Source organism: Micromesistius poutassou (genome assembly GCF_964030765.1).
Source record: "Micromesistius poutassou genome assembly, chromosome: 17".
Classification (NCBI taxonomy): Eukaryota; Metazoa; Chordata; class Actinopteri; order Gadiformes; family Gadidae; genus Micromesistius; species Micromesistius poutassou.
This window is the reverse complement of record NC_140287.1, coordinates 9231927-9256368: the sequence shown is the minus strand read 5'-3', so window position 1 is coordinate 9256368 and position 24442 is coordinate 9231927. Positions and strand designations below refer to the sequence as shown.

At 44.3% G+C, this 24442-nt stretch overlaps 4 protein-coding genes across 5 annotated transcripts; 1 reads left to right on the top strand and 3 right to left on the bottom strand.

The window, feature by feature from the left end:
* Window positions 1-1775: 1775 nt before the first annotated feature.
* Window positions 1776-8537, top strand: dlst (dihydrolipoamide S-succinyltransferase). 2 transcript variants are annotated; one of them, XM_084481793.1, is made up of 15 exons: window positions 1776-1900; window positions 2727-2760; window positions 2873-2909; window positions 3376-3434; window positions 3529-3603; window positions 3691-3746; window positions 3937-4045; window positions 4538-4702; window positions 4884-4963; window positions 5120-5217; window positions 6417-6547; window positions 6958-7031; window positions 7136-7219; window positions 7383-7550; window positions 7697-8537. In XM_084481793.1, the coding sequence occupies exons 1-15, from the start codon at window positions 1838-1840 to the stop codon at window positions 7829-7831; spliced, it is 1368 nt and encodes a 455-aa protein (XP_084337919.1). In that variant the 5' UTR covers window positions 1776-1837; the 3' UTR covers window positions 7832-8537. The 2 variants fall into 2 exon arrangements, with proteins under 2 accessions (XP_084337919.1, XP_084337918.1); XM_084481792.1 differs by having other exon boundaries at window positions 3373-3434.
* Window positions 8538-9236: 699 nt separating this feature from the next.
* On the bottom strand, window positions 9237-15034 carry rps6kl1 (ribosomal protein S6 kinase-like 1; the record flags this gene model as incomplete). Its single annotated transcript, XM_084481725.1, has 10 exons — window positions 9237-9388; window positions 9488-9583; window positions 9725-9807; window positions 9924-10013; window positions 10352-11719; window positions 12123-12255; window positions 13206-13253; window positions 13403-13495; window positions 14438-14562; window positions 14899-15034. 10 exons carry the CDS (start codon window positions 15032-15034, stop codon window positions 9278-9280), a joined length of 2283 nt encoding a protein of 760 aa, XP_084337851.1. The 3' UTR covers window positions 9237-9277.
* A 2758-nt stretch (window positions 15035-17792) lies between these two features.
* olfm4.2 (olfactomedin 4, tandem duplicate 2) lies at window positions 17793-19652 on the bottom strand (the record flags this gene model as incomplete). The annotated part of the gene is given in 6 exon segments (XM_084481928.1): window positions 17793-18433; window positions 18436-18576; window positions 18660-18804; window positions 18921-19133; window positions 19286-19453; window positions 19599-19652. Coding segments are annotated over 6 exon segments (1362 nt in total).
* Window positions 19653-22270: 2618 nt separating this feature from the next.
* olfm4.1 (olfactomedin 4, tandem duplicate 1) lies at window positions 22271-24128 on the bottom strand (the record flags this gene model as incomplete). Its single annotated transcript, XM_084481724.1, has 5 exons — window positions 22271-23100; window positions 23197-23344; window positions 23467-23679; window positions 23782-23955; window positions 24075-24128. The coding sequence occupies 5 exons, from the start codon at window positions 24126-24128 to the stop codon at window positions 22271-22273; spliced, it is 1419 nt and encodes a 472-aa protein (XP_084337850.1).
* Between the last annotated feature and the right edge of the window lie 314 nt (window positions 24129-24442).

Here is a 24442-nt window from a genome sequence, read left to right as displayed (position 1 = left end):
ATATGAACATCTGAACCAAAGTAAAGGATGGTATATTGTTATGCACATGTGTCACATTTTCTTTTCACTTATTAAAAATGTTGAATTAAGTTAGTCTCATCTGTCTCTTTCTTCTTTTTATGTATTCCCTTGTAACATAGGGAATACATAAATATTATTTTGTAACCTTTGAAATATGGGAATACTTTTCTTAAGAAAAGACAAGACTGTTAACACATAAGCTACACATTCATGACAAAACTAATTAAATGCCAATTCAGTTTCTTGTAATTTCTTGTCAATATTATTATAATGAGAAATTCGTCATATGTATTGCGAGTAAAACATTTTGAGCAATAATAACAATTATTTAATAATAATTATTATTTTATCTCTGCATTTTTTAATGCATATATGATTACTATTATGTAATGGTATTTTACACTCTCATATGGAATATTGTTTTTATTGGTTAACCATAACCCTAAAACCTAAAATAAATAGTCTATTATGAAAGCTTCACTTTTTATATAATGGATACAAAAATATATAGGAAACACAATCAGGCGTTGAGCTTCTAGTACATTATGTAAAAATAGTATGTGCATATATTTTGAACTACTTATCGTTAGGGTCAAATTGATTAGTCTGAGCCTTGTTTAGATTCAGTAAATGTACTTAATTTGCTGGATTTTTAAATTTAAAAAAAATGCCAGAAGCAGGCCTAAGAAATATATTGTCAAAATTGTTGCTTTGGAAAAAAATATAAAGACAAACAATAAATCCATAACTTACAAATGCACGCCTAAATGAGATTCTACAACATAAATACACTGAACATTTCAACAGAAATTAGTTTTGACCAAGTTATGCACCGAACTGCCTCCCAACGTTAAGAAAGAGCGCCTACCTGTTGCGTGTCCAGCCGCCGTGCCGGTAGCATGTACAGATAGTGAGGTGAGGGAGAAGTGCAGGAGCGTCGCTACATTCAACACAGTAGGGGCGTGGTCATCCAGACACCGGCCAAAGGCAAGCGTGCTTTGCCCAGACACATGAATGTGGATGTGGGTTGAAAATGTGTACGACTGCAAAGCACCACAACAAGACTTTGACCTCATCTAGACGAAAATGATACACGCAGGTTGGGGGAGAGTGCTAGTGGTGGTGAGGTTTTTCAGTGGAAAGCAGAGCTTTTGGGGAACTCTGTGGTGATGGTCGCTGGCTCAAGATCTCAAGATGGGCTCAAGGGAAATAAAGTTATTGAATACGTGAATTAAGAGCCTAAAACAGATAGATATTAATTAGTTGGGAAGTCTAGTTTGAGCGTTAATCAGGTCGCATTTAGGAATCTTGCGAGATTATAAAGGCCTTCACGTTGGTATTTGTGGAAGACGAGTGATGGATTGATTGGCTGATGCAAGCAAAAGGAAACGGGATGGATGACCATTTTTCCACTCCATTTTATTTAAAAGTATTTTTAGCAACTTTATGTTGTGGATCTAATTACATTGTTATATCTTTGAGTTTGATACTCTATTTTACCCCAGATAAAGGTGGCATCCTCTAATCTTCTCAAATATCGTTACATTTCCAATGTGCAAGTCGTCGTGATTATGAACCATATAGACCTATATTGTTTGTTATTATGTTGTTTTCAAATATATTGAATCAGGTTATTTTCTACATCAACTTCTTTCAAGTAGTGAGGACAGGTGCATTGACGTAGCGGCAACCGCCTGAGACTCCCCCCTCCAGATGGTTTGTCCCACACGACTTCCTGGCTTCCCGCTCCTCGTCATTAGCATCGCATTCGTCCGGAGCGTTCCTCCCACTGACAGGTCGCTGTCACACAGCCACCATGTTATCCCATTCCCGGTGTCTCACCAGGAACTTCGGCCGGTCCCTCTCCTGCCTCCGCCAGGTAGGCAAGAAGGATTTCCGCTCATGTTTCTTTGACGTTTGCACAGCTTGAGGAAGGGTTAGCATCTCGTTAGCTTCTAGTGGCCAACGGCAAGGCACCTCCATGGGTTGTGTTAGCTAGCCGGCTAGGCTACGAACAGGCCCAAACATTGTAAGCCAAGGACAGTATGACTCTTGACCAATAACACCCTTCTGGACCATTATATTTAAGTGTAAAGCAGTTGATGTCTTTGCATGTTCTGATGTCAACATTGTCACTGCTGTGTATACGTAGTCGCCGGACCATGTCGAGCAACTTAATGATATTGGACAACAACTGCATCTAGCTAGCAGATGTGTTTCTGCAGTAGCTATGTTGCTACATCCATGATGCTACATGTTATGCTAGCCCGGTTTAACTCGCCGAGGTCATTCTGAATAGCACAAGATGGTATCCTCCTTATCTTATAGTCATTGTTGTTAATTTGCTTTACGTACGCATTCAAAGCTGTCAAGTGTTTAACTTGTTACTCGGGCTAGTTTTTTGGATGATTGTGAGTCCTATTCCTAAATCAATGAATGCCCTCATGAGCAAGGCAGCTAAGCTGAGCAGTAGCTGTCACAGGCTTTTCACCAATACCACATCCACAGTTCCATAATACACAACAACATACAAATGATGCATATCTTTTTTTTTTATGCTACTGCACATGGAAAAGAAAATTATTTATTCGTGCCCTTTCTCCTTGATGTGATGAGTTGCCACAGGCACCTTGTATCATAACAAGGACACACTTTTTTTTGGATACTGATCATTTATTCAAATTCCGTTCTGACTTTCTTCACAGGGAAATCAAGTGTTGGCACGCCGGGCAACCGCAGGTATGTTTGTTTGCGTTACCTAAACTGTAGTTAAAACGTTATTACGGTTTAGTATTTAGTGTTTACCCTGGAAACACTAAATGTTAACCATGTTCTGTTCCTTTGTAACTAGCGTTGTCGGCAAGCCATGCCGTCACTCTCAACAATGTGTAAGTATCACACGACTAAAATTATATTTATTTGTACGTTTTTGAAAGATCTTCAAATGTTCTTCTTCACCTCATCAATTAAAAATGTCAGTTCTGACTAGTTTTGTTAGAATCTCTCCCTGCTTTTTGAATGTTGTTCTGGATTCTAACACTTTAAACATCTACTTCACCTGTCTCATGTATGCACCTTACTTTTGTGTTGCCCATGTTAGTGCTAGTGGATTTTTTTTATTTTTAAGAACGTGGTTCCATTCAATAATTATGTTATGTCACATTCTATGTTTTAGCTGATGTATTACCAGCTTGAAAATAGTGTTTACTGTCATGTAGATGGTTGAATCCAGATGGCGTCTTGTCTTTAGTAACTGAGGGTCTCTTACAGTCTAACAAATACAAAGCAACGCATCAGAGGCCTTTTCAGGCCTTGTCATGAATAAACTAATTCATCACCATTATCTTTTAGCAGTGGGGTTCCCCGGTCAAGCGTTTTCCAGATCCAATACTTTAGGACATCTGCAGCCTGCAGTATGTATCTACCTTCAGTTTTTATATTTTTGATACATATATTACAATCTTCTTCTTGTTGTTGACCAGTTATTTTTATGTCCTGGTTCTTTAGGGAATGAAGTTGTCACGGTCAATACCCCTGCCTTTGCAGAGTCTGTCTCAGAGGGGGACGTGAGGTGGGAGAAGGGTAGGTAGACTGGTGTATGATACATGCAAGAAGGTAAACTGTATATGTTCAGACCATTATACAAACATGTTTTTGCACCCCATACAGCTGTTGGAGACACTGTAAAGGAAGATGAGGTGGTTTGTGAAATCGAGACTGATAAGGTAACTTAATACTGTTAGGGTAGGATTGTAACTCATACAAATTAAGCCATTTTTGTACCATTCAGTTTACCATGCTGTAGGCATAACGGTTAAACACCATATAATGTTAATAAAACTTAACACAACAGTTTATTAACATTAACCATACTTACCAGTGATGGCTGGTTGTAACTCTTTCCTTTTCTTTCAGACCTCAGTGCAGGTCCCCTCTCCTGCCTCTGGAGTGATTGAAGAGCTTCTGATCCCTGATGGAGGAAGAGTGGAGGGAGGAACACCTCTCTTCAAACTGCGGAAAGGAGGTCAGGACATAATTATGTTAAGACAAAAAAAGGCATTGAACAAACGCAAAATGACAATTAATTTTTTAGGATTTGTTACTGTTACTGACTTGAGATCAGTAATCACTATTCATATTTATTTTTCTTTTACTATTCAATAGTTAAATAAAGATGTTATAATATCAATTCATAACAACACATAGGCCTGGCCTAAAGGAAAGAGCAGTTTATATGTTCTGACTTCTTTCAATCTTGTATTATACTATAGAATACTAGTATATACTATAGAATGAATACTATAGAATGAATACTATAGAATGATTTATTGCTTGTTTAGTGAATAAAACAGAACACAAGGAATTTTAAAAAGAAAAAGTGCAATTGCAGTATTGTTCGAAATAATCGCAATTAGATTATTTCCCCGAATCGTTCAGCCCTAGACTGTTTATAGTTATGATATAGCATATTGCATTTGCATTACAATACCCGTGTCTGTCCTGTGTCGGGCCCTAGCCGGTGCTCCCCAGGCTGCAGCGGCCCCTAAAGCTACAGAGGCACCTCCACCCCCTGCTGCTGCTGCCACGCCTCCCCCTCCTCCCCCCTCAGCTGGGGGTCCCATCCCTACCAGCATGCCCCCGGTGCCCCCAGTGCCAACTCAGGCCATGGAGGCCAAGCCAGGTGTGTGTGTGTGTGTGTGTGTGTGTGTGTGTGTGTGTGTGTGTGTGTGTGTGTGTGTGTGTGTGTGTGTGTGTGTGTGTGTGTGTGTGTGTGTGTGTGTGTGTGTGTGTGTGTGTGTGTGTGTGTACACGTACATATACCATCTGTTAACTAAAGTACGACTTGGCCTGTTTGTCTGCAGTCTCGGCCATCAAGCCCACCACCGCTCCTGTGGCCCCCCAGGTGGAGGGAGGAGCAAAAGCAGCCAGGACAGAGAGCAGGGTGAGTCTCGGTGGACGACCACTAAATCCTAAGGCCGCTCGTTGCATGGTGGCCGTGCGTTGACAGGCACACTTAAGTGAAAGCACGGGCCCACTGCACAGTGAGGGGGCGGGCCGTTTGTTAGTGTTAACACGTGCTGCTGATCGGTGTTCTTAGGTGAAGATGAACCGCATGAGGCTGAGGATCGCCCAGAGACTGAAGGAGGCCCAGAACACGTGCGCCATGCTGACCACCTTCAACGAGATCGACATGAGGTGGGAGCATTTAAACACCTGCAACGTTGAAAACCTTGAGACCGTACATGTATGAAGACAAGCATCCCTGCTCTGTGAAACCAATTCAATTTTATAAGCATTTTTCAAACTTTATATTCCCAAGTGATTTAACAACAGTAACATCCAACCTTATCTAATATCTTTAATAAAATAAGGTTGTTTTTTTTCAATAGGGAAATGTTTATCGGTTTTGGCTTAAATGTAAAATGTGTTAGAGTGTAGATCAACACAAGTGAGACAGAAGTCAGGCTGTTCAGGTGATGTAAGCGCATAAATGTCTTGCACAAATGGTTATAGATTGGAATCTGCTAAACAGAGAAAGCTTTTGGAAATCGGATAGCCTCTTAAACATTGGAATGTAAATATTTGGTCCTAATCCCATCTAAAAGGAAGATAAGAATTTTTAAAACGGTCTTTATTAATTTACAAGGAAATGTTGTTGTGCGAACCGCCCCCCCCCCCTTACAAGAGGACACTTTGAGGGTTTCTTTCCCCATCGCAAATGTGCGGTGTCGGCTTTCGGCTATTCAGGGTTTTCGGTGCGTCTTAATTGGATTGACATTGACGGTGCAGAGGAAGACTTCCCAGGCCCGGGCTCATCTGGAGCCGAAGGAGCGGGGCAGAGCAGGAGGCAGAGGCATCTGCACCGGGGGGCAGGGGGGCGGGCCCACAGAGACCTGCGCTCTGAGTGCAAGGGCCGCCTGAACCGATATGGGCTTTTATGACGGCCCAACAAGATTTACAGGCCCTCGAAAGTGAAGATTTTTATCGCTTCTCTCCTTTCTCGGAGAGTGCGTGTCTTGGGAGGGGCGTAATCGCGTTAGCGGCGAAACCCTAGAGCTTCTACCGGGTTACGGGCAGGAAAACAAACAATTAAAACGGGAGATACAAGGGGGAAAATGAGGGATATTGAAACGATTAGCAGGCTGAATGTCAATAGGGGCTGATTCACTGCAGCATATTTCATAACTTGACAGAAAACATTTTGCTGTGCAAAAGTGTTTACTGTTTTCTTGAATTTTGATCTTAAAGTTTGCCGCTTGTTTAAAGTATTTTGTTAGAAACAGAGAATTTCTAAAATATTTCTAAAAAGTATTTTATTTGTCTGCTCACACCCGTTTTGACTTATGAATTTAGTCACACTACTAACTTGGACTACCTTAACCCTCTCTTGACAGCAATATTTCCGAGATGAGGAAAGCCTACAAGGACAGCTTCCTGAAAAAGCACAACACCAAGTTGGGCTTCATGTCTGCGTTCGTGAAGGCCTCGGCATACGCCCTGAACGACCAGCCCTCCGTCAACGCCGGTACGCCATCCACCTTAAAAAAACAAATTTTCATAAATTGGTTACTTGACCTTTGACTGAGCCTTGTGTGTTTTCAGTTGAGTAGTCACCAACCGATACTAAGTCTCTGGAGGAGAGTGTCTGCTAAAAGGCACAGGTAAATGTAACCTCAAACACCCTTTGTCGTGTCTGTCGTTGCGTGCCTAGGGTTTCTTCCACCAGAGACGAGCCCTCTCGTTATCTTTTTTGTGCAACATCTCCACCACAAGTGCAGGTGTCAACCCGTCCTCTGTAGGCGACCCACAGCAAAGCAGGGCCCTTCTTCGCTCTGCCAAAATAGTCTGTGGTTTGGCACACGTCTTTAGAGGAACTGAATCTCTGTGGCAGCCTTGGGTACAGACTTTGATATGCCATTTTCTTTTCCTCCACAGTGATTGATGACACCACTAAAGAGATCGTCTACAGGGACTACGTCGACATCAGTGTGGCGGTGTCCACACCCAAGGTACGGTCCATGAGTCCCACTTGAGCCGTGCGGGGTTTGAGAGTCGATGCTTCGTCCGCCACCGGTCACGGCCGCTGTGTGACGCTGCTGTTCTCTCTCTCCAGGGTCTCGTGGTCCCAGTCATCCGGGGAGTCGAGGGAATGAATTTTGCCGACATTGAGAAGACCATCAACATGCTGGGCGAAAAGGTCCTTTTCATAATCTCTCTTTTTCTTATCTTTTTCCTGTTTTAATAGTGGGACTTCATATTCATTTACTAGTTAATATTTACCTTTTTATTCATTTGGCAGTGCATTCAGATGTATGTATTATTAACATGTGTAACTGTGTTCTTTTGAATTCCGTGTCCAGGCCCGTAATAACCAGCTGGCGGTGGAGGACATGGACGGAGGCACCTTTACCATCAGCAACGGGGGGGTGTTTGGCTCCATGTTCGGCACACCCATCATCAACCCGCCGCAGTCTGCCATCCTGGGCATGCACGGCATCTTCGACCGGCCTGTTGCCATCGGGGGAAAGGTTAGTGCTCTCATGACATGACGTCTCGAATCCCCTTTCATATGTTTTTTCAAAATTCCCCTTTTTTTTTTTAACATGAGCATTCAGCGAAGGAACACTGCAGATGCGAGCGCGGCCGACCCATCGTTCCATTGCTTGTGTTCCAGGTGGAGATCCGTCCAATGATGTACGTCGCACTGACCTACGACCACCGCCTGGTCGACGGGAGAGAGGCAGTCACCTTCCTACGCAAAATCAAGACCGTGGTGGAGGACCCCAGGGTCTTGCTCCTGGACATGTAAGACCCTCCTCGATCTCCAGCCACTCGGAAAACCACCACCACCACCACCCTACACAAGCAATCGCTGGACCATCCTGACCATGAAGAACCTTCCTTTGACTACAGTTGATTTGTAATAGCGTCAGTTTACGGAGAGAGGAGGGAAATCTTTTTTGAGTGGATATGAATAAAGGAGATGCACGCTGGACGTTGGTATGACTCCGGTAGAGTAGGGCTAGACTGGGGAGGAGGAGGGCTAGACTGGGGAAGAGGAAGGCTAGTCTGGGGAAGAGGAGGGGTAGATTGAGGAGGAGGAGGGCTAGACTGGGGAAGAGGAAGGCTAGTCTGGGGAAGAGAAGGGCCAGACTGGGGAAGAGGAGGGCATGGTGCTATTCTGGAGGCTGGCTGTTGGGAGTCGAGGGCTACGGCTCTCTTTAGATCAAAAGGAACTCGGTATAACTCTTTTGCCATTTTCTACATGTATGGAATAATTTTAACATTGTGTTTTGGGTGGCATGTGCAGCAGAGTTGATTATTATAGTTTTGTTGGGGTGAGAGGGAAGAAAGAAGGATCTACAAGTTTTGCTGCGAAGCAAACGCCAAAGTGTCTCAAATAAAAAGATTTTCTGTGGGCATTTTTGTCATCTGGTTCAAGTGAGTGATGCTTGTTGATGCGTATGAGAAAGTGACTATTTAAAATAATTTAAGAGAATAAAACATGAACTCCATTACCTGCCTGTTGTATCAGAATTACAGATCACACTGGTTCAACTCTCCTTAAGAATTTAAGAGTGACTACAATTGACTAGTTTCTAAACCCAGTTCAAAAATATACAGGATTTAGATTTATTTATATTATAAAATGCAGAGCTTTTAGTGTTATGAACGTTATGAGACGTGTGATTGTCAAATCAATGTTTTATATTCAAATGCAGAATTTACATTGTGGAATAACTTCATAAAATGTAGGCATATACCTGTCTTATTTTTTTTTTACTATTAAATCTATTCTTTCAGGACCATGAAACCATTTGCTTGCATATAAAGTCAGCTGTACCCATATTAAAATGACACAAATGAGGTATTTTTATTGCCTTATGCCCTTGTCTGACAAGTACCTTTGTGATTGACATGGTCGAAAGTCTTCACGGTCAATATTTTATAAGATGCATCATTGTTCATGCGTGTTGATAAAATAGTTGCGTGGATATGCACGAATATAAGTATCACGTCAGTGTAAAAATGCAACACAGTTTCATTTTCTACGTCAAGAGGCAAACGTCTCCTTCATATATAGAAATGTCGAATCATTTGCTGCTCCATTTAGCTGTGACGGTGTCGCTATGTTTCACTGGGAAGCACAAAAATATAACCAAACAAGAGTTTGCATCCAGTTTGGCCACATGAGGGTGCCAGAGTGCAGGACATGCTCTGGTGGAGGAGACGGTCGTTCGGATCCGAGGTGGTGCTAGCAGCCGAGGGCCTTCCAGGAAACACCGCTGAAGAACGGATGGCACTTGATGTCACTCACACCGCCGCCTCCAGAACCTAACCGGTAGCCAGCATCAAACTGGAGTAACTGGAGGTTGGAAAAGACAAGACAGCGTGGTCACTGAAGGTAAGCCAAGGGCGTGTAAGTGTTTGTGCGTGTGGGAGTGAGTGTTGTGTACATGTGTACCTCAGTGAGGAGGGAGGCAGCTGCGGTGCTTAGGTGGTCTGGAATCAGCAGCTGGGTGTGTGAGTGTATTCCGGCTGGGTGCAACTGCCACAGTGGCTGTCAAAAGAGAACGGCTTTCGTGAGAAGTGTAACATCCTTACCGATGCAAGCCAACAACGTGCACCGTTAAACTGGCCACTGACACTAGATCTATTTGTAGTTGCATTTAACATGGAATTGCGTAAAGTTGCATCTTACCATTCCGGTCAGTAGTTCAAACAGCAACGCTCCTAAACTCCACCAGTCACAGGCTTCCGTTATCTTTGACACCCCTCCAATTTCTTGTAAAAATAAAAAGGTTACATTTACTTTCAAATATCTGTTGTTTAAGACAGAAAACCTATTGCCACTAGGGGGCATCCTTTCTCACAACAGACACGGTCTGGGGGTAAATTACCTGGAGCGCAGTACATCTGCTCCACTGCCTGGGAGCTGATCTCTGACTGAACCTCACTCCACTGGCCGAAGAAGGAAAGTGACACTTTTCCTAGGAAGATACAGACATATGGATGTCAGGTTAAATATGTTTTACGTCCTTGCACTTAAAAATAGTACTTGAAGTAGCATTGTGTAGCTTCTTATCCTAGCTATCTTTGTTGTGTATGGGGAATGGGTTAACTTAGCAAGTAAATGCTTGGCACTTGGTTTTATGAACCTTCACTGTACCGACAGCCACAGCGATATATTGTTTCTCTTTCTTCTGACAAATGTAGTTATTGTAATTCACTTTGGATAAAAGCGTCTGCTAAATTCCCTAAATGTAAATGTAAAAAATATACTATGAATGTTTTTCCTCGAGGGAGAAGGCTGACATGATAGACTCACCATTGCTGGTAAGGAGGACGTTTCTGGGATTTAGGTCCCTGCACAGGATGCCTTGCTGGTGCAAACTCTCCAGAGCGAGCAGGATCTGCGCACCCCACACACGGACCTCCTTCTCGGGAAGCCCCCAGAACACCTGAACGGCCGTTTCTTTGGCCTTGGAAGACTCTTGGGGGAAACGGGGTAGGTGGCACCAGCCGTCCACCTCAATGCCCTGGTCTTCCCCCTGCCCCTCCGATCCCTCGGATTTCAGGAAAGCGTCCATGTCTCCTCTCCGACTCTGGGTCACCGTCCAGGGAGCGCCGAACACGGATCCCGCCCTCGAGGGTCCATCCTTGCCGCCCGGACTGACCAGCTCCCAGGCTTCCTCCACAAGCTCCTGGCTTTTCACCCCAGTGAGGGCCATGGAGGCCCCCGGACCCTGCTTCCCGGCGGTACCCTGGCAGAGTGGGGAGGCGGAGGGGTTCACTGCGTCGGTGTACTCGGAGAACACCGCTCTGTCCGTGCTTTTGACCTCCACCATGGCGGTCCGTTCCTCCGTGGTCGGGCTCCGGCTCTCCGGCTCCACCGCTCCCCTCTGCTGCGCCGGGACAGCCAGCAGCGAGCACTCAGTATTCTCCTGGATCGGCCCCCCGGGGGCGGAGCCCAGGTGGAAGCCGTTGGCCACCCAGGAAGCCATGCCGGGGATCTGGGTTTGGCAATGCGGAGCGAGGTGTAAAATTGCAGGAGAGGTCAGCGGGGCAGATTGCCCGATAGTCCCACAGTCGAAAGGAGTGTCCGCTACCGCGTACGGGTTTGGGCCCTCCACGCCACACGCGGGATCCGCGGAATTCCAGGCCAACTCGAAGTCGGAGCTGCACTCGATGAGCCCCATGCCGGTGGTCTTCCCTCGCGGGTCGGCCATGGCGTCCAGGGTGTGGTTGACGCGAGCACACGCCAGAGGAAGCGCGGGCCTTTCCTGAGGTTTGAGGGGGTGCAAGCACAGACTGGGTGCCGGCGGGTGTACGTGGGGCTTGGTCGGGGTCTTGGCCGGACCCGAGAGCGAAGAGGGGCGCTCGGGTCGGGAGAGGAGCGAGGCGCGGGAGGAACGGCGGTTCTGCAGGCAGCCCGTCTCCTCGATGTAGGAGTGGGTGCCGCAGGCGTCCAGCCGCTGCAGAGTCTCGTCCCAGGAGGTAGGGGGTGAGACGGGGCCCTCGTCGCGGGCTCCTAGGCGTGGGCCATCGATGGCGTTGTGCTGGTTCTCCGTGCAGATGGAGGGAGACGTGTAGCTGTTCTTCATCTTGATCCGGTTCTGGCCGGTGTTGAAGCATTCTGGGTGCTCTTTGGCTCTTTCGCTCTTCACTTTGTGTAGCTTGGAGAAGAGCCGTCCCCCTTTTTGTGAGAGAGAAAATGCTCAGTAATTGAAATAGTACTTATTTGCAAGGACAACATTTCCTTACTCATTCCTTACTATTTACTTACTTACTAATTTGATTTGTGACAATTTGAGGAGCTACGACAATGGGTCAGGTAACCAGAGGTGTTATCATTGGTTTAAATGTTAAAGCCACATGTCCGGACTTAATCGTCATGACTACATTGGTATCTAGAGGAAGTTAAGGTGTATTTGGGTTTTGTTTTAAATAAGCAAAACAGTTTTATTATTCCACAATATTTAAATGGTGAACGCTCATTAAATCCACCCATGTGTGATTAAAGACCAGACATCGGAAGTCATTAAAGTGTAACCAAAACACCACCCATGTGACGGAGCAGTGGCAGTGCAGGGCTTCACCTTGAAGGTGTTCCAGGTGCAGGTACACGGCGTCCTCGCTGACGTAGTAGCGCAGCAGCTTCACCATGTAGGGAACCCCCTGCGGTATGATGGTGGGCTGGTCCCTGCTCTCCCAGCTGGACTTCACCAGGCTCTGTGTGGGTGGAGCAAAGGCGGTCTGTAACTCCACCTTTCACAATCCAGTCTATCTGTCTGCATGCAGGGGTTTCATGTCAAGTTGCACACAATGGAGCCGGTAATTGGGTTTAAGTTAAGTTAATTACAGATACATTAACTTCACTTAATCGGATTAGAGGCCAGCATTTGATCTTGACAAAGCCACACTGTGCAAAAAATTGTATCTCCCAACACTGAAGGATAATCAAACATGTTCCATACTGTGCCGATGCAGAGTGGACATTTCTCTCTTAAATCTCTGCGCAATCAGGGAATTCTACGACAGCCAAATAGGGGAAGCAGACTCAGATATCCCAGCGCGGGTTGTAAGGGTGAGATTCTGGTTTTGGTCCCCAGGCTTTGGAAGGAAGGATATAACATGTATCACCTGACCCTAGTGGGCTGTGCCTAGTTCCTTTACCTTGTACAGCATGCTTCCTATTCTACTTTTCTAATCCTTTAAATAACAGAATCAACAGAATATTAATGCAATTTGTATGGAATAAAGAGGTTGACAGATCAGCCATTGCTTGAATGTCCTCTTTTGAGAGACTGGCCTACTGCTTATCATTTCTATAGTGCTGTTGCAATGGAGGGTTGACTGACTAGCTTGAGCCTTTTGACGGATCAATAGAGAGGGAGGGGGACGGAGACCCAGAGAGACCTCGAGTAGCAGGAAGGAGATTGCGTGCCATTGATACTATGAATGTGCCCAGAGAGCATAGTATGTCACAGAGGCCTGATATCTGTCTCTCCGCCAGAAAACACCACCTAAAATACTTCTCCGGCAGACTAGTACAAGTTTTTGTTCTATGGATTAATGTGTATTCTACGTTTCTCTAATAATACTAATATTCTAATAATAGTTATTAAGAGTAGCTATTAGTAGTAATAGTAGTTATTAAGAGCTTGTTTTACCAAACTCACCTTGACAACAAATGTCTCCTTATTGACCATACTTTGGACAACCATGACCTGTAGAATAAGAATATATATAATTTTTTTTATATATCATAAGATGTATTTCAGTTTCAATAATTGTGCTGGATTGATACTGAACCATGGATACAACCTTCCACTCATAAATGAAATCGAATCACACGAAAAGATGCACAGCGGCTTACCTTGTCCACCACTCCCACCACCTTACACATGTCCAGGTCTTCCACCGGGGAGCTCAGGTGTCTGATGGGGCGGAATCGTAGGCTGCTGTACCCCTGGTGAAAGGGAAAGGTATGGATTCCTTCAACAACTATTTAATGTCTACATTTTCCTTTTGTTTAGAGAGCTAGAAGCCAATAAGGGATAGGATACTGATTCAGAAAGGATAAAAAGATAAATGGTTCATTGACATGTTTCCTCCTTATTCTGGGACCTAAATTCTAGTGTAAACTGTAAGTGTAAACTGGGTCCGAAACAGTTGCTGTTTGTTCTTTAATAGTGAGTGGCAGTAGCTCAGGAGGTAGAGCGGGTTGACTTGTAACCGGAAGGTAGTTAGTTCGATCCCTCCTGCTAGTTGTGTGTCGAGGTGTCCATGAGCAAGACATCCAACCCTAACCGCTCTTGTTGTGGATAAAAACACACAATCTAATACAAAATGCGAGAGGTTGAGAAGGACTAGGTTTGAAAGATTAAGGCTTTAATACCACTTGCATAAAGTAACAACAAAACCTCTTTAACGTTTATCTTCATTGTAACAATATTCACCTTATATACCTATATACTATATACTTTATACTTAACCTTAATATCTAAGTGAACTGAGAAATAGAATGATGTCATTGACCACAGAGGGATAACTGTCTCAGTGGTTGCCGGTCACCCTAGTGATGTCTGATCTAATCAAAAGGATAACATAGGGCTCCTACCAGAGGACTATCAGGAGGTGTTATGAATGACCAAGGGAATCCCTTGGAACAGAGCCCATTGTTAACTCGGTTTCTTTCCACACTGGTTCAAACAAAGGTGCATGATGTTCCTCCATAGTTCCTTAAAGCAATCAATCATTTTCTCCCATACTCCCCATACGAGCAGGCAGCAGGGTGTGTGGTTAACACTGCCGTCGGTGTGTGAATGTGTGTATGAATGTTTTTAGGTCATTTTGGACAAAAGTGCCTGCTAAATGCCCTAAATATAATGAAAATAAACTACTGTCTTACCCCCAAGTGAGAGCTGCCCTTCCCCAGGTTATCCTGTAGGTGGGATATGAAAATTTCTTCAGCTCTCTTCAGATACTGGGTTGTCTTTCGTTTAACAGCCTCTCTGCGATCTTTATTGGGGTCCACTGGAAAAGACAGTTGAGACAGATCAAGACCTGAGTTGCGGCAGTAGCATACAAATAGAAATAAAAAGCATTTGCAGCCTTCGCAACCTTACAACTACTGTGTGGACTTTGTACAAGAACAATGTGTTGCACACAGGCAACACCAGAAAAAATAGAAAACCAAATATATGGCAATAAGGAAATACGTTTATAACTCCTCTTGAGTTCCTGTTTTATGCGTTTTTTTCCCAGAGTTTTATTTCGGTATGAATCGCATGCCTTTGAGACACGCACTGATTTGGATGACGCAGTGCCTTTTTGAAATGCTTCCGCATGCATGCATTCTATCCTTCTTACACTGTACGCCGTTCAGCAGTAGATCCACCCCGTTCTTGTAGTAGCTGAAGGCTGCCTCGTAGTCTTCGTTGACCTCTCGGTCCAGAGCCATGCGGATCTGCTTAGCTGCCTCCAACAAGTAGTCTCGCTTTGCCATGGCTGGTTCCGCCCGCTCCAGGTCCAGATGGGCCTAGCACAACAAGGGTAGCATACGGTCGCATGGTAGTAAGTAAGTCACTTGTAAGTGCACAGAACAAAAAATGTAAAATTGTAACATGGTATTGCTAATGTTGTGTTTGTCCTCCTCCAAGTCAGTTCATGTATAAATTAATTGGAAGTGGCAGTTGAGATTGTAACCTTTGTTCCCGGTCCTTATAAGCAGAGGAAGTCATTTCTGTCTCTTGTCACTGGGCTCAGTGTGTGCCTGCTCGCAACATCTCCACAGCTCAGCTCTCGTGTGTGCCAGTACCATTGCGATCTAAGCTAATGTCAAAAGAAAAGAGAAGAAAAGAGTGAAAGTCAACCCTCATGTTAGCACAGGAAATGAGTACAACCGAGTGGAGTGAACCTTGAGGCTAGATGGAAATTAGTAGAATAAAGGGGATACTAGTGAACCTTGAGGCTAGATGGAAATGAGTAGAATAAAGTGGATACTAGTGAACCTTGAGGCTATGGAAATGAGTAGAATCAAGTGGATACTAGTGAACCTTAAGGCTAGCACAGGAACATCAGAATCAAGTGGATACTAGTGAACCATAAGACTAGCACAGGAACATCAGAATCAAGTGGATACTAGTGAACCATAAGACTAGCACAGCACCAGAGTAGAATCAAGTGGATTCTAGTATTCTAGTATCACAGGAAGTGGATACTAGTGATGAATGAATGAGTGGAACAGCAAACGCACATGAGGATGAGGAGGAGGTGACTCACAGCATGGTACCATGGACTCTTGTCTCTGGTAAGAATACATATTTGAGTGTTAATTCATACTCCTACACCAGGATGTAGTTATAAATAAATAATAAAATAAAACGATCACCACGGTTACAAAGCACGCCCACACGCTCTTTCTAGTCATCATATGTATTGTCCAATATGACAGATCAACGCAATGATTATTTGAAATAATGTGTAGTACTATGAACTACATACATCAATTGGTCTATTGATTCCTTAATTAACCAATAGAAAACGTGCAATTCCCTCTAATGAAAGACAATTCGGTACATCTAGAAATATCAAGCAGCTGTTGATGTGTTACTATTTAGTGTTAATCCTGACATTAAGCTGTATATATAAATATATATATATATATGCAAATAACAATAATTTGGATTCTAAGAGGCTAGCTTCCTACTAGGACAGCTAAAACACAACACACAGACACACACACATGCACCTCCCTTGGTGGCTAGTCACCGAGGCAGTACATCTTAGCAGTATTATGACATGCACACAGCCATCTTCCCCCCACCCCCTCTCCTCCGTCGTCAGGGAGACCTCCACCATTAGGGTCTCAACCTCCTCCATGCAATCCTCATCCTCAGTGGTGTAAGGGGAGACAGCACTCCTGCTGCTAACACCCAGCTTACCTAAAGTGAAGCTAGCATGCGCTGGATCCACAACGCTACCACGGCAACCATGAGCAGAGCGCCTCGTCTTTCGGCAGCCTGTGTTCACACATCTCAGGGAGATGAAGCGGAGGAAAGGGCTCCCGGGGAGCATGCTGATTGGTCCAGAATGATGTCACGGAGGGTACCATTTAACCCAACCCCCGCCCATCCGCCCTCCCACCCACCCTGCCAGATGCTGGCCGGCTTAAAGAGACAGCGCTCCCTTTTTTTGGGTTCCATCTCAGTTTGACCTGGAACAAAATGATTTTCAGGTCATATAAGAATATTAAGTAAACTAACCGCCAACCCTTTCCTCATTTAAAAGTAAAGCCTTCGTAATACTGATGTATTTTTCATTGTTGTCAGCCCCCTACAATAAACGGCCGTCACCATCCTTGAATCCCTAATGGGCTGGGGACTGGTGTCTCTGTACCAGATGGAGACATGCTCTTAGCCCAGCACAAAGAACACTCTCCCCCTCGGCCCAAGGGAGGGCTGGCTGTCCTACGAGGGCGGGGCTGCTGAGTGGAGGGTGGGGGGGGGGAGCCACAGCAAGGCCCATTGAGGGGATAGGATTAATAAAGAGGGAGGGGTGTGTCTCTTACCCCACTCTTACCCTAAAGGATCAAATGGGGAGGGCAGGATGTATTACACTGATGAATCAATAAGTATAAAAAAGTATCTATATTCTATTGTAAATAAGCATTTTGCTGACCACCCATTAATAATGTGTCATTAGGGCTGAATTATAAGCAATGGGGTTATATTTTTAACAAGCTTATTTGATTTATAATAAAATACATCAAACCAAGCACATTTGAATGTTCCATTATCATCCCCATGTGTGTTTGCTGTTTCACTCATTCATTCATAAGTAATGAATCTACTCACTTCCTGTGCTAGCCTTAAGGTTCACTGCTAACCGCTTGATTGATTGTAATTGGGAGGAGACGCACAGGTCATCATGATAACTTTTTAGCATCTTTTTAACAAAGGGTGTATAAAAATCAATGATGCATCGATCACGCTGGCAAGGTGGCGCTGTATGACCCTCACTCCCAAAGCACAGTCGACACGCGTAGTACACACTGTACCTTTTAAGAATCTATCTAATATCCATGTTAATGAAAAAAAACATATATATACCTTGCGTCAATTGTATTTATTGTGGAAATGAGAAGCAGAAATTGCATTGTTCCCAGGCAGTAAAGAGTCAATGCAATACAGATGCATATAGTTCGGTCACATTCCCCACAACAGATTACTGATTACAGAGGAGTGGCAGCAGCGCGCGGCCCCTTAGTTGAACTTCACATCGTAGGACACGTAGTAGCCGTCGTTGTACATGTACAACTTCTGGTCGGCCGGATTGTAGTGCAGGTTGTAGTAGCTCTGCTGGAACTTCTCGAAGGGGACGCTGAGCTGCCTCTCCTGGCCGCTCCTGGTGTCGTATGAGTAGAAGATCTCCTCGCTGTTCGGTGCCACCGGCAGCGGCCTGGTGGCGTACATCACTCCGCACACCATGAAGGCATTCGCCACCAGCGGCTTGTATGCCCCGGTGCTCCATACGTTCTCTATGCCAAAGGACGGCACGTCTATCTTGGCCACGACCAGCTTACCTTTCGATTCCTCCGTGGCGTAGATCACCCACAGTCCGTTCTCGTCGGCCGCAAAGTCCATGTTTTGATCGGACGAGTTGCTGTACGAGAACCTCCGACTGGCGTCCGGGATCACTCTGTAGTCGTGCTTGGAGGAAGTCAGGTTGAACTTGGACATGCTGAACGGGTTGTTGTACTGGAAATACATGGCGTTGCCGTGGACGATGTAATTGTTGCCGGTGCCACCCGGTATGTTGTGGACTTTGAATGAAGAGCGTAAGATCAGTTTATCATAGTCAGAGTACAGTTTGAGGTGATGAACGGATGGGCCAGAGTAGCCCCGTACCAATACATGGACTCAGAGCCCTGAGCAGGCTTGGAGTCTTTTCCCCAACCCCCATATCTATAGCGTGGATCCAGGTTAGCGTTGAGCTGGATGGCCATGGGCTTGCTGAGGCTGATGATTCCTTGGTGGTCACAGTTGCCTAGGAAAAAAGAAAATCATTATTTAAAATCAATATCTCCGAAGCAAACGGTATCACCACCTTCTGTCCACGATTGATCTCACCGATGTCAGGCGTGATGACGTCCTCCAGCTCCTTCTGGCAGTCATCCAGTTTCTTCTGCAACTTGGCAAACTCCATGCGGACCACGCCCAGGTTGCCCTCGTCGTAGCTATCCAGTCGGTCCACGATAAGCGTCATGTTGCGGATCTTAGAGACGCAATTGACCAATTGAATGTTGACAATAAAGTTAAAGAATTTGTTAGGTTTTACTTTTGTGGCACCCAAAATGTTGTGTTTCTGAAATGTCTTTGATATTTTGTTACCTCAACATACAGACTGTCGAGCGTGGGCGAGGAGCCGTTCAGGGCCTCGTGGAGCTCAGTGACCAGGCCTTCAAACTCACGGAGCTCCGTTTTGAGAAGCTCAAAGTCCAGTTTGACGTACTTGTCTGGGTTGCTCTCCAGCAGTTTCACTCTAATGTCCAGGTTCTCCAGTTCACTCAGAAAGACCTCCAATTTACCATCGTAGCTGTCGATCTGAACAAAGGAACACATTATTAGATAATCCTTAAACACAACTAAAATGTGTTGAATGTGTGAAATTCACACTTTTTCAACACTTTCCAAAACTTGAAAATCAGCATATTCACAAGCTGAAATGTGCTGTTCATCCAGAAACTGCTGCAAACCTTTTCCATTTGGATGTTCACCTCCAGGATCAGATCCTTGGTGACCTGCTGCATGTGGTCCACCCGACTGGCGCTGAAGGTGGTGTCGGGCAGGTAGACGTGGCACAGACACTGACCAGAGTCCCCCGCAGACACTGTCACATTCCCTGATCCCCAGTCCTCCAGCGACTGTGGAATACAGAGTAAGGTATTAAACAGAACTCATGAGAGAGAGAGAGAGAGAGAGAGAGAGAGAGAGAGAGGGAGAGAGCGAGAGAGAGAGATCATCCTACATAACATACATCCTAGTCATAGGTGAACTAAAGTCCCTTACTGTCCAAGCTGAAGCCGGACCAACGACTGAAAGCAGCAGCAGAAGTTCAAACATCTTGACTGTCGCTTTCAAATTCTTTCTATGCTTACTGGCCAGACTGGCTATGGGTTTTAAAGACACTTTGTATCATGAACACCTTCCCCCTTCTCACAGTTATGGCTCTGAACACCTGATGTCCATTGGCTACCCCAATAGGTTGAATTGTTGACTTATGGTGTTATTAAAAGTTATTGCATACGTTTGACGAACATCCAAACCTGGTGAGAAACACACCAGGTGTAGAGATCTTTATTATATTTACAAATGAGGACATACTATGCTATTAACTGATGTGTCAGGGGTGTCTTGTGTGTAGGAATCGTTTACCCAACTGTGCACACATACATTGCTTGTAATACATTCATAACAGACTATTTACACCCCTTTGATTTGCCTTTTTTTATGGTACATTGTACACTATTCTTTTTGAAACCAAACCAAACAGGTCAATACAAATCTAACTAACTAACTAACGAAAGACAAACACAATAACAGAAGACAAGAGTGTGTGTAACAATACGACTGATGCCCTTTTACCTGAAATCTGTTTTTATATGAGTTGATAACCTCAATCCATCCTATCCAACATAATCAAATATCTCTTGAGTCTCCAAACAAATTTAGTTTTTTCATAACAAAAAATGTCATGCATCACAGTAAACATTTCTGCTAATGTATGTGGTCCTTGACTCACCCATTCTTTCGGAATGTTTTCTTTTACTGGCATCCATCATCTTTCCAAAAATGTAAGCTTTAGCAAACTCAGAAGCTGTGGTGGCATCCTACCCAAATACAAAACCTGAAAACAAACGTAAATGGTAGTGTTTCAACCCTTTCATGGAAAATCTCTGATTGTCTTTCAATAGTGGGTAGAGTAAAATTAGTTTTAGATTTTATTTTCTTTCACTAAATATATCAATGTGATGTCTCTACTTTGACTCTAAAGAAACCCTGGTTGGCCAAGACATTTTGCTCCCTTAGGTGTGGAAGCTTTCGAGGATTTCCCAAAGAAATGCAGATAAATATTCCATCCTCATTCCTGCAATGTTTTAAATTTAGCATCAAGCCTGTTTGGAATTAAACCTGGATCGGGCCAGCAAATCAGGGCATAGGGATCCTTAGGCCCAAAGGACTTAGACACCTTAGGTTTACAGTGAAAGCTCTAGCCATGTATTGGGGTTTCACTCCAGGTGGAGTTTAAATTCTCTCGCCAATGATAGAGTGTAGTGGGACCTTGACAGAGTAGTGGCATTTAATCGACTTCCATATCGCTCAATACTCAGTGTTGCATATATTTATTAAGAGTTTAGTCTGAGCTGCTTGGTAATTGGCAGAACCCTTTTTCCCCAGGAAGCTTGATGGTCTTGTATCTAAAGGTGAAAGTATACTACTCCGTATCCGTAATCCGTAATCCGACTCAGTAACTACGGAGACCCCTCGAGCATTCGCAGTTCTCCGTCGGGATGTCGGATACGCAATGCAATTCGCCGCCTAATCGATCTTATATGCTGACTACTAACCATGTAAATAGTGTTGGAAATAAACTTCCAAAGCTTTTCAAATTTTATTTGGTGTTTTATTAGTCCTTAATGTGCAAAGTAAACAATGTACAAAGTAAATAAGGTGCAGTCAAACCGGGAAAAATTATTCCGGAAATTATTTTGTTAGAGGACAGCTCTTGCTGTCTCCATCCGTCTCCGTTGCGTCGACGGATAGTTTAAAAATATTGGATGCGCACGTAGAGCTACAGAGAGGGTCTCCGACAGGCTCTCCGTGTCTACGTACAGCACTTTACGTAGAGTAGTATAAATCCACCTTAACTCTTGGCTCCTTTCCATGCCACAGTAAACATCAAAAATCACTTGAACCACTTGAATCACTTCTACCAATGTATTATCTGTATATCCAATGGTAGTGTTAGAAACAGCAGCCTTGGAAGAATGTCCATTTGAACTATTTCAACACTTGGTTCACAGGAAGGGCCACCAATGTGCAGTGGCTCATAATATCCAGAGGCTGGGCTTGTTAGGTCCTTTGGAACTGCACACATAGATATTTTATGCTCTCTACTCCCCTATTTCTCATGTTGCTGTCTAAATTGCTTACTGGTTATTTATTTCAATGCTAAGAGATGGGATTTATAACCATTTAATTTGTACCAAGATATTGATCGTAATTCTGAAATAGTTTCAATACGTTTTCTTGTATTGTTTGATGTTTCTTATTCCTTCATTCCATATTTCCTCATTATAATTTGGCATTATAATTATAACAATTATAATTTTTTTATAATTAATCCATATTTAAGTTATTTTATTTTATTTTCCATAATTCTAACCTGCATTTTGGAAAATGAGCCCAATCAGTAAATACAATAAATTATCCACAATTAATTACAGATAATTGTTAATCGAACAATGTTCAAAATCAGTAAATAATCTGAATACATTTTAACAAGTGTTCACCTTGTTACCACAGGGCACTTAGACCTTCCTCAAATGTAACCATAACGATATCTGACTATCAGCGTCCAAGTCAATGATGAGAAAAGAAATGCGTTCCACACAGCGATCATGCACAAGAAGATTTATTCAGAAGAGAAACAGAGATGAGGGTTTGCCTGTCTCTCATCATTAGATTAGAGGTACAGGCATATCCTCAATGGCCTTCGCTGTGTGATTAAACCACAGATGGTAGTTGATATAGTAGCCATTGTTGTACATGTAGAGCTTCTGATCCGTGGGGTTGTAGTCCAGGTTAACAAAGCTCTCCTGGAACCTCTCAAAGGGAACACTGATATAGTGCTCTCGTTGGGTCTTGGTGTCAAACATGTAGAAGATCTCCTCCGTTTGGATATCGGCGGTTCTGACGGCGTAGAGAACCCCACACACCATGAAGGCATTGCTGACTGCTGGTTTGTACACACTAGTCTCCCACTCCTCCTCTATTCTGAAGTAGTGCTTGTTGATCTTAGCCACAATTAGCCGGCCGCTTGTCTCCTCACTAGCATATGTCACCCACAGCCCGGTCTCATCGGCGGCAAAATCCAAGTTCTGATTGGGCGAGTGAGCGTAGGAGAACTTGGTGGAAGCCCGGTTGATGAGCTGGTATTCGTATTTCATGGAGGTGAAATTCACCTTAGCCATGCTGAAGGGACTACTGCGCTGGTAGTACAGAGTGTTCTCCCGGAGAACAACGTTGTTTCCTGTGCCGTACCAGCTACTCTGCAACCTGTGATGCTGGAAGTGCTTTCGTAAAATTAGATCTTCATAATTATGATATAACTTGACGTCAGTGATGGCTGCGCTATAGTACCCAGAATACCAATACATTGATTCATTGCCATGAAAAGGCTCTGAGTCTTTCCCCCAGGCTCCAAATGTGTATCCAGAATTGAGGTCTGCGTTAATCTGACTGACGATAGGCTGGCTAGCCCAGATGACACCGGTGTGGGCGCAGGAACCTGCAAAGAGCAAATTCAACACCAATTCAGTTTCAGTCAGAATTTGGTTCAGAGGACAGAGGATTGAGTGCGTTAGAGTGTGAGCCATCTTCTCACCAATGTCGGGGTGGAAGATCTCCTGGTGGCGGCGTTCACATTCCTCCAGTTTGAGCTGGATCTCTATGTACTTACGGCGGGTCTCCAGAACCAGGTTCTTATCGTGTACCTCCTCCAGCTGGGTCAGGGTGGACATCTGAGAAATTACCTGAAAAAGGTTTCTTTTTCAGGTTAATAACCATAAAGATGACTTCTCCTCGACCACTCCAAAGACGTTTAACCATCTACAAAATTACTTTTCTGGAAAACCCAAAGAAACTTCAGTCCCACCGTTTCACGCAGGGACTCCAAGACAGCGGCTGATGCTTGAACCGAAGACTGAAGCTCGACCACCAGAGCCTCCGCCTGTTTGATCTGGATCTTCATGCTATCTGTGTGGGTCTCGTTTACCGCCTCAGGGTCGCCCTCCATCTCTTCGATCTCCATGGTCAGGTTGACAATCTTAACGGTGTATGCCGTGATCTGCCTCTCATAGGTCTCCATCTGAAATCCAGGTTGTGCATCCAGGTTACATAACATACCCATAACTTGTTCTTCCCCAGCCTGACAACGTATTGCAGCACAAGTTAGGGTTAGGGTTGGTACCTTTCCCAGTTCTAGCTCCAGCTTATGGTGGACTTCCACAGCCACCTCCTCTACCTCCTCCAGGTCTTGTATGTGGAAGGTTGAGCTGGGCAGGAAGGCTTTGCAGGAGCACTCGTCCCCTGTCCCTCCATCAGTGCCCTTCCTTTGACTCGCCTCACCCCCTCGTCCAACATGCTGTAAGGGAGCAGACGTTCACAGTGGTGATTGCGTTTTGCTGGAATACAGGCAGAGGTTTTTTTGTTAAGGACATGGATGGAATCTTAATGGCTTTTTCTTTGACATGTTATACATACCCCCCAGGCAGTGCAAGAGCTCAGCAGGAAGAGGAAATATAGAATACCAATCATTCTGGCGTAGTCAGTTCTGTTCTTATGGTGGAGCCACGTTGAGGTATGGGCTTATATAGAGGTGGATCATTTTTGTTATGATTCTAGAGCGAAAAACTGCACCTGTTCAAATTCCCAGCATCCCCTTTATGGATAACTGTTATATGGCCATGCCTATTAAACAAGGCAATCTGTATGGTTATCAGGAGAACATGACTGTGGTTATGTTCAATTGTAAAATATACAATGTTTGACTTTATCAGAGTATCAGTGACACAAAACAGAAGATGGGTAAAACTGTAGTTGCCTTGAGATAGTAGTTATTGTTAGATGTG

Coding starts and splice junctions, on each gene's coding strand:
- dlst (XM_084481792.1), top strand. CDS start 1,838: ATGTTATCCCATTCCCGGTGTCTCACCAGGAACTTCGGCCGGTCCCTC. Junction 3,747..3,936: donor GTGAAATCGAGACTGATAAG/GTAACTTAATAC, acceptor CTTTTCTTTCAG/ACCTCAGTGCAGGTCCCCTC. Junction 7,551..7,696: donor CTGTTGCCATCGGGGGAAAG/GTTAGTGCTCTC, acceptor CTTGTGTTCCAG/GTGGAGATCCGTCCAATGAT.